This window comes from Xiphophorus couchianus, chromosome 5, assembly GCF_001444195.1.
Source record: "Xiphophorus couchianus chromosome 5, X_couchianus-1.0, whole genome shotgun sequence".
NCBI classification, from domain to species: Eukaryota; Metazoa; Chordata; class Actinopteri; order Cyprinodontiformes; family Poeciliidae; genus Xiphophorus; species Xiphophorus couchianus.
In genome coordinates, this window is record NC_040232.1 from 16,978,869 (window position 1) to 16,986,907 (window position 8,039).

At 38.2% G+C, this 8,039-nt stretch overlaps 1 protein-coding gene across 1 annotated transcript; it reads right to left on the reverse strand.

The window, feature by feature from the left end:
• Positions 1-47: 47 nt before the first annotated feature.
• Positions 48-8,039, reverse strand: ppa2 (inorganic pyrophosphatase 2). The gene is made up of 12 exons (XM_028018270.1): positions 7,796-8,039; positions 6,465-6,529; positions 6,339-6,380; positions 6,188-6,241; positions 5,584-5,703; positions 5,079-5,165; positions 4,844-4,970; positions 2,587-2,714; positions 2,408-2,493; positions 2,261-2,330; positions 543-582; positions 48-455 (listed from the first exon to the last, which is right to left on the reverse strand). The coding sequence occupies exons 1-12, from the start codon at positions 7,989-7,991 to the stop codon at positions 433-435; spliced, it is 1,038 nt and encodes a 345-aa protein (XP_027874071.1). The 5' UTR covers positions 7,992-8,039; the 3' UTR covers positions 48-432.

Below are 8,039 nucleotides of genomic sequence, written 5' to 3' on the forward strand. Positions count from 1 at the left end.
GGTGAATAACGTTCTCTAACTGGACAATAAAAAAGCTGCACTGAAGCCAGGTTTAGAACTTTTTTTTATTATTATTTATCCAATATTAGAAACATATTCTTGCTGTATACAAAGCCTTGTATATAATGTGTGTAGCTGAAAACACAATCCAATTTCTGGTCACTGTTCTCAGGTGAGTACGTACTTTACTCCAAGTATTACCAACAAATATACCCCAGTGCACAACCAACTTAGTTGTTCGTTTAAAAGGAAAACATCACCCAAAAATATAAGTGTTGCATGTCTTTGTTGGCCCATACAGTTTAAATATGACATGCCACTGCAAGTGCGTATAAAAAATAAATCTGCCTGCATACAAGAAAAAGCAGCAGGATACATAATACTTCAATTCAATTCAAGACGATCTGATGTTTCCAAGGGAACTTCAGAACTTCATACGAAATGCCATTTGTCCACTGCAGGAGACGAGAAGATATTTAGGATGAAATCAGAAATTTAAGCACTGAACATGAGTTTGAGAGATAAAAATATTTTCTGCTTACCTTCTGCAGACACAGGATGTGCACTACCAAAAGCAGGGGCCTGAAAGTGAAATCATTGAGATGCAGATTAAATTAGATTCCAAGTCGGATTTACTATCCGCCCCCTCCCAGATGTTCACATACTCTCAAGAGTATGGATGTCATTCATTTGGAGGATTAAGTATTTTCTTAATCATCTATTCCAGATTGCAAAGATTATTAAAAACATGACTTACATGTAAAAGTTTGAATTTGTTGTTGATTTTGTTTAATCCATTCCTAGTCAAAATTACACATAAAGGCTTAAATGTCAACATATGTCACCACTAATGTCAAGTTAAAATGTCTGCAGAGAAACTGCTTGCATTTTGCAGCCATCAACTACATTCTCTCTGGATGTTTGGACATTTTGATAGAATTGGTTGGTTTGCTGTCACTAACCTGGTTTCTTGCAGGGTTCATAAAGATTAAGGAGTTCCAGAGACCTAAGGTTAATGTGTTCTTGCCATTGCAAAAACAGTATTGAAGTATGTTTGGGATTGTTGTCAAAACAAAACTAATCTAATCAAATCATCGGATCCAAACTGCCGTCCTCCATAAAAAAAAAAAAAAAACACCACATACAGGAAACAGAAAGGCTGAAACTTTTCAAACTGAAGAACTGCTGTAACACCAGTCATTCGCCACAGTGAAGTTTTAACATAAACACTGTAAAGATTTCTACTATGAGACACCTGCTGGCTGAAATGTGCATCACATGGAGAAGCTGAAAGCCTTCGGGTGAAATGTGCATGGTCAGAGAAGCCCAGGATTGAGCTACTTAATCACTTTGAGAGCGAGTGTGGGGGAAGGAATCGAGGAGAGGCTTCTAAACAACAAAACTCTGCTCAACTATGAAGAATGACAGTGACAGCATTAAGCTGAGGGACAAAGGGATTAGAAAAGCACAGATTGGGTAAAGTGCCAGAGTTCATACATGTTCAAAATTCAGTATTTTTCCAGATTCAAATTTCAAGATTTTTTTAAAGTAGATTTTAGAATATTCAGAAGAATATGTTAGAAAACATTAAACTTCAAACTGCTCCAATGTTAGTTTGCTTTTATTAGCTGCAGGTTCTTTATCATTTTAAATACAATATCCACATTGGTGCTGACTTTCAGAGAGTGGCATAGAGCCATTTCACAGATTTTTCGTAGCATCTAGCATTACTTAGATCTGCTCCACTTCAAAAACTCTTTAGCTTCTCATAAAGGACTCAGCATCATGGACTGAGTGATGTTTTCCTTGCAGAGTCACAGATTTGCTTACTTTACTTTACTTTGACTTTTCTCTGCAGCTTAGACCCAGTTTAAGATCAGAGGTCCAGTTCAATCTGAATTTACTGTTGTCCTGAAACCAAACAGGTTATAAAACGACTTATTTTTGAACAGGGTGTGTAGAATTTTGTACAAAGAGATTAATTTAATACAATTTGGAATAAGGGTTTAACATAACAGACTGTATATATTTGAACCTGTGTGTATAATTTTGACTCTATATGAATTAAACTAGTGCACTTAATTATAGTCCATTAAGTACCTACTCTGAAAAAGAGTAGTTACTTTCTTTTGCTACAATTAATTTTGTAGCAAAAGTACAAAATTAATTTGACATGTATGGCAAAGATAATTTGATGTTAATTTTATAACCAGATCTATCTACCACCGTTGCTGCCATAAACGTTTTTTGAAGCTCTCACCGACTGAACGACAGCTCTGGCCTCATCGGCACTGAACTGGAAAGGACTGTTACAGCAGGACATGTTCTTGCTGAGGAAAAAAAAAATATCCAAGTTCAACTTTCCATTATCCATTTCACATGCACATACACATCTGCTTTGCTTTACCACTCAATCCCTCCAGCATTTGTTTGCTTCTGCACAAGTGCCCTCCAGTGCTCATGGGTGGACTTAATGATCTCAACTGCAAAATCCTGTCAGCAGAGAGAAATCCGTTTCAGCACATTTGGTCTGAGCTGCCGCGCCAGTCCACCAGCTGCTCTGCTCTGTTTATTCTCAAACCTGACCTTGTCTTTGAATTCCCCGTTGAATCCAAACTGGTTTTCTGGCTTTCCATCGGGTACCTTGTATTTCCTGAACCACTCAACAGTAGCCTCCAAATGACCTGGTCGGCTCTTCCGAACATCTTCTATACCTGAGGGGAGGAGGGAAAAACTGAGTCGGAGATTACTCAGGTTTCCATGAAACAGATAAAGCGAATTTTATCTGTTTACACATGAAATGTAACTCACAAAGGCAGGTTTCTCAGGATTCTAAGAATTGGCCTTAGTGGAAAAAAACAAAGCCTTGACAACACACACAATATGTTTAAAGAGCACTGAATATCAATAAATCCATGTTGACAATGAAACCTCAATGGTTAGAAACTGTTTAATGTAATGCTTTCTTTATGATAGTAACCGTAATTTGGGGTATTTATTAGCAGAAAGCCATAATAATCTAAATTAACTTATTTAATTTCACAGTTCTGAATCTATTTAACACATGTTTTATGGTTTGAATTGAAAAGCTGAATTGAATCAACTTTTTGTTCATATTCTAATATATTTATTAGATATATTATATAGCAAGCAGCACAGACAGTAACACCACATTAGCTCTCTGTACTTTAACGATTACAAAGGATAACTAATACACAATTATGCAGATGGTCACTGAGACCCTTCACAAGACACAAAAGGTTATTGTTAGAGAAGTTGACTGCTCAGAGTGCCGCATCCAAGCACAATAATGGAAATCTGGATGGAAAAATAAAATGTGGTAGAAAAATGCGCAGCTTTGAGAGGATTTGTGAAGCCTATTAAAGATTTTGGGGGACATAGACAAGAAATGAACTGCGCAGGAGACAAAGCTTCAAGAGCCGCTACCACACAGTTGGGAGGCAATGTCAAAAGTATCTTACGTTGGATAAGGGGAAAAAGTACTGAACCGTTGCTCACTGGGCCAAGGTCCTCTTTGAGATAACCATGTTTAGTATTTAAGTTAAGGAGCTTTTCCACTAGACCACCTCTAACCAGTACGGTTCATTCCGCCCCGGCCAGATTCATTTTCCATTAGCAAATCCGGCGCAGCTCTGCCTGGATGTTCTCAGATCTTCGTTCCTACTTCAGGGGTTCTCAACCTTTATCAACCCCACAGAAACCATGGCGTATCACCAAGAGGAAGAGGAGAGAACTAGAACCTAACAAGGCTACTGTTACAGTCTCTGACCTCTAGGGGCTCTCCTCATGACAGAGCTCTTTCTCCTGTGTTTCAGGTGTGCCTGACTGCCACAGCGGAGAAGTGATGAAGCCACTGCATAAACAATGCCATCTCAACATGTCACGCCCATTTTTCCCTTGGCCTTCATCTGCAGACATCTTGTCAGAGTTTGTTGTGGACTTGAGCAGCTTGGTGTGCTTTTTCTGTGTGTCTGCATCTAAAAGGCCAGAGTATTAGTCCATGGTGGAAGCCTAGAGGGCTTCTCTGCACTTTTTGTTCCAGCGCTTTTGCTCCTGTTAAGTTGTAAGACAGGGAGCTCAGTCATTCCAACTTTTTATTTTCTTCTAGATGGAGCCATCTTTTAGAAAGACGGCTCCATTTATTGTTCTTTTGGCTTTGGATATCATGAAGCTTTCTCGTTTCTGTTTATTTTTTGTTGACTAATTGCTTGGCATTGCCCTAATTATAAAATACTTGATTTTTTTCAACTGACTTTTACTACCTAGTGATTTAATAGTTTTATGTGTCAGACCATGTGCCAGACAACATGGTGTGTAGCTTATGAGGTTGTAGCAACAGCTAACAAAGCAGCCTGCACCATTACACCTCAGCAGAGTCACAGGCCACATAGATACAATAATTCATGCAAAGATCCAACCATGTATTTTTATGCATTTAAGTATAACTTAAAATTACTTTTTAGAATATCAACATCTCTGTATCAAAAATACTTTATCTTTTGTAGCTTTCAAATTTTAAAATTTTAACTATATTTTGGGGTTTAATTAAATGTAAGCCACAAATAAACGGAACAGCTGAAATATCAGTTTGTAAGTGACAAATTTACATATGAATTTAACATCTTAAACTGAATTATCTTAGCCTAAATCCTACCAGGCTCCATGTTTTCCTTTGGTAAAATAATAAACATTCATTCATTTATTATACAGAAGGTGAACTTCCACAATAGCCAATCTTCTCATACTCTCCAGATCAGCAAAGCACAGATTTAATCCAGAATCATCCTCATGTCTGTTGTGAACTTTTGCCTACGACACTCACAGTTGAGCTTTTCTGCATCTTGATCATTTGCATTGATGGCGATGACCTTCCAGTCCATTTCTCCCTCATCAATCATTGCCAGGATGCCCAGAACTTTCACTTGGATCACCTGACCTGGGGAGCAAACCTGAAGTTGAACAGTTTAACAGGTAAAGATCAGATACAGAATCCAAAAGTACACATTTCTTTTTATAGGCATGGAGATAAGTAGCAGCGTATATATACTTCTGCTTACCTGGGTGCCGATGTCACAAACATCAATGGGGTCATTGTCACCACAGCAGTTAGTTTCTTTGTCTTTGTGGTTGGGATTCTCCCAGGTCTTTATAGAGGTAAAGTCCATAAGCAAGTAAAGAACATGGAAAAAGTCTAAATCTTCTCACAAATATTCAACAGCTAACAAAATACACAATAAAATGTCTGGATTTAAAACTAGTACTTAAGAAAAGTATTCCCAAACTATCCCCCCACCCCATGCTTCACAGTTGAGATGGTGTTTTAAGGATTGCACTCTTCTTCTTTAAACAGAAGGAGGAGAGTGCATTTTATAACAAAAGGTTCCTCTCTGTTCTTCTAAAGTGGGAAAACTTGAAAATTTTGCAATGTACCAAATCCTTGCTGCAACAGATAGAAAAAAGTACTTGACCCTCAAAATAATAAAACCTAACAAAGTGAAGCATCTAAAAATCAGTGCACTTTAAAGCATCCATCTTGAAGAAACACTGCAGACTTCTCCTGACCTGTGGCAGTGCCCCATAGTTCCAAATGTATCCTTTATGAGGAAAAATGTTGGCCACATATCTGGGTTTTCCCTTCTTCACGTCTTGTTTGATGGGATTCAGTGGCTCCTTTGTTGCAATCTGGAAAAAGAAGTGATAACTACTGTGTTATCTATAAAACGTGCATTTACAACAGAGATGCACACTGACTGACAGGTGTGACTCAGACTGTGAGCCTAGGTCCAAATGAATTAATCGTGAAATGAAGATAAAAACGACCGTACACCTGCTTTATTATCAGACATCTTTGATTCATAAGGGCCACTGTGGAAAAGGACTAGCAACAAAAATGTCGAACAATTGCTGAGTATTTGTACAAATGAGACTCAATACCCTGCTAAGGAATACAGCTAAACAATTTAAAATGTAAGATAAAATCAAAGAGTGAAAGCCTATAAGCTAGTTTATGCACAACTGTGTTGTATGTTTGAGAAAACTGTGATAGGGGACATCTAAAGATGTCCTCAAACTAGTCATCATTTTAATTTTAGTCCATCTTTAAAAAACATGTAATGAAATGTATATAACCTGCATATATGAGGATACAGGGAAGCTTTTCGCTTACTTCCATTTTAGCATTTGACCACCGAGGGACCTCAACCACCATGTTGTACAGCACCTGGAAGTGAATAAGACAGCCAATAACTGCTCAACCTGGGGCATTAAAGGTCCACTTGCATAAAATAGTCCGATAATGAATTTAAACAGGATAATACCTTATTCTCACTCTTAGGTTTTTTTGCTGGCACATCATCATTCTACAGGGAAAGAAAAATCTGTTATTTCTTATTTACATGTCACATTTTCAAGAAAAACTACAAGCTGAGCTGTTAGCTAGTTACCTGCTCTGACTCAGCTATAAGTGGAATATCATGGAATGGTGAAATGTATTTGTCATCAGAGGTTTCTAGGAGATAAACAGATTTGTTAATAAGCAACAAAAAGGGCAAATAAGGTAAAAAGCTGCATGCATAAAGATCACCCCATAATGAGTAAATTTAGCTAAAAAAAGAATGAAAAATTGCTTTGCTAATTTACTTTGTTGTTGTAAGAATGCTTTTTGTCAATAAGTCAGTGTTGTCATGTTGAAAAGTCTTTATATTCCAAAGCAAACATCAAATCTTTTACCAATCCAATAACAGCTTATTCAGCTATTGACTCTTGTTTTGAGTCAAGAAACAAGACATGCTGACAATTTATTTATTCAACAAACAGTCGCCTCCGTAGCTTAAGGAATAATTGTTGACAGCCACAAAAGCCTGCCACCTTCTGCTCTTGTTGATCACCAGGTTGGCCAGACACTGTTCTGAGTACAAGTCATAATCAGAATTCAATTCCTCATCAAACATTTGTCCTAAAAATATTTGATGAACATTTTTAGGACTTGTGTTCAACGGGGTTGCAGTCTGCAGGCAGGTTATTCCTTCCTTTCCACTCCCAAATGTTGTTGCTAGTTTCTGGTTAACCTCACTCTCTTGGGGCCCTGAGAGTAGACATGACGGCCTGACATTGACTGCATAATGTTATGAGGGAACTGTCTCTCTGTACCAAAGGCAGATTGGCTTTGGCAGAGATCATTTGGGGATTTTTTTCCCCCCCATGGGCAACACCGAAATGCATTTACCTCACAGATAAGTTAAAATCATAAGCAGAATGCTTTATTTGTTTCAGGATATGGTCTAATTATGTGAAAATAAATTTATTAGACGTAGTATTTTGTATTAGTAATCCCCTGGTCAGAGCCCACTTTACTGCATCTCTCAAAACGGCCCTGCTTCAACAAAGATTTTTTAAATTGCATTAAATCCTCAACATGACACTGCAGAAGCCTACTGTCTCATGTATTTAAATCAGCCTCAGGGAAGCATAAAATACATATAGGATTATGAATAATGGCCTACATGTATACACCCACGCTACTTTATTTGTGTTTTCATTAGTAAATCATTTGAATCCGCATGTTCTTGTGGAGATGTTTTCTAATTTTGCACATTTGGCTTTAATGTTAAAGAAACGCAACACGACCACAAAGAACCGCGGCTGCAGCAGGAAGGTCATCAAACATTTACCGCGAACGGAAGCCATGGCTACCTAAGAGACCCGGGCCAGTTTTCTTTACAGAAATCAAACCGTTACACACGGGGTCCATTCGTCATGGCGGAGGTGAACTTACTAAAATAAATGCGGTAGTCTGGAGAATTCGGGTGTCCTCTCTGCTCCGTTTGATAGTGCATCATTTTTCTGGAATAATACAAATGTGGCACAGCTGCTGCAGTTTGTCTGACTGTTTTATTAATACAGGAAGCGGGAAAAGGGCCGAAAACAGTCAGCAAGCAGCCGAGCGAGGAGCAGAGCAGCTGCGATCTCATGGTAATATACACACTTCCCCCCCCGATCAGTCAGTTCCTGCTTCCCGT

What these genes read in the sequence shown, in the direction of transcription:
- ppa2 (XM_028018270.1), bottom strand. Translation starts at nt 7,991, where the DNA reads ATGAGATCGCAGCTGCTCTGCTCCTCGCTCGGCTGCTTGCTGACTGTT. An exon ending in AGACTACCGCATTTATTTTA is followed by an intron (nt 6,530 to 7,795) that starts GTAAGTTCACCT and finishes TTTATCTCCTAG; the next exon opens with AAACCTCTGATGACAAATAC. An exon ending in CCAGAGCTGTCGTTCAGTCG is followed by an intron (nt 583 to 2,260) that starts GTGAGAGCTTCA and finishes TTTCACTTTCAG; the next exon opens with GCCCCTGCTTTTGGTAGTGC.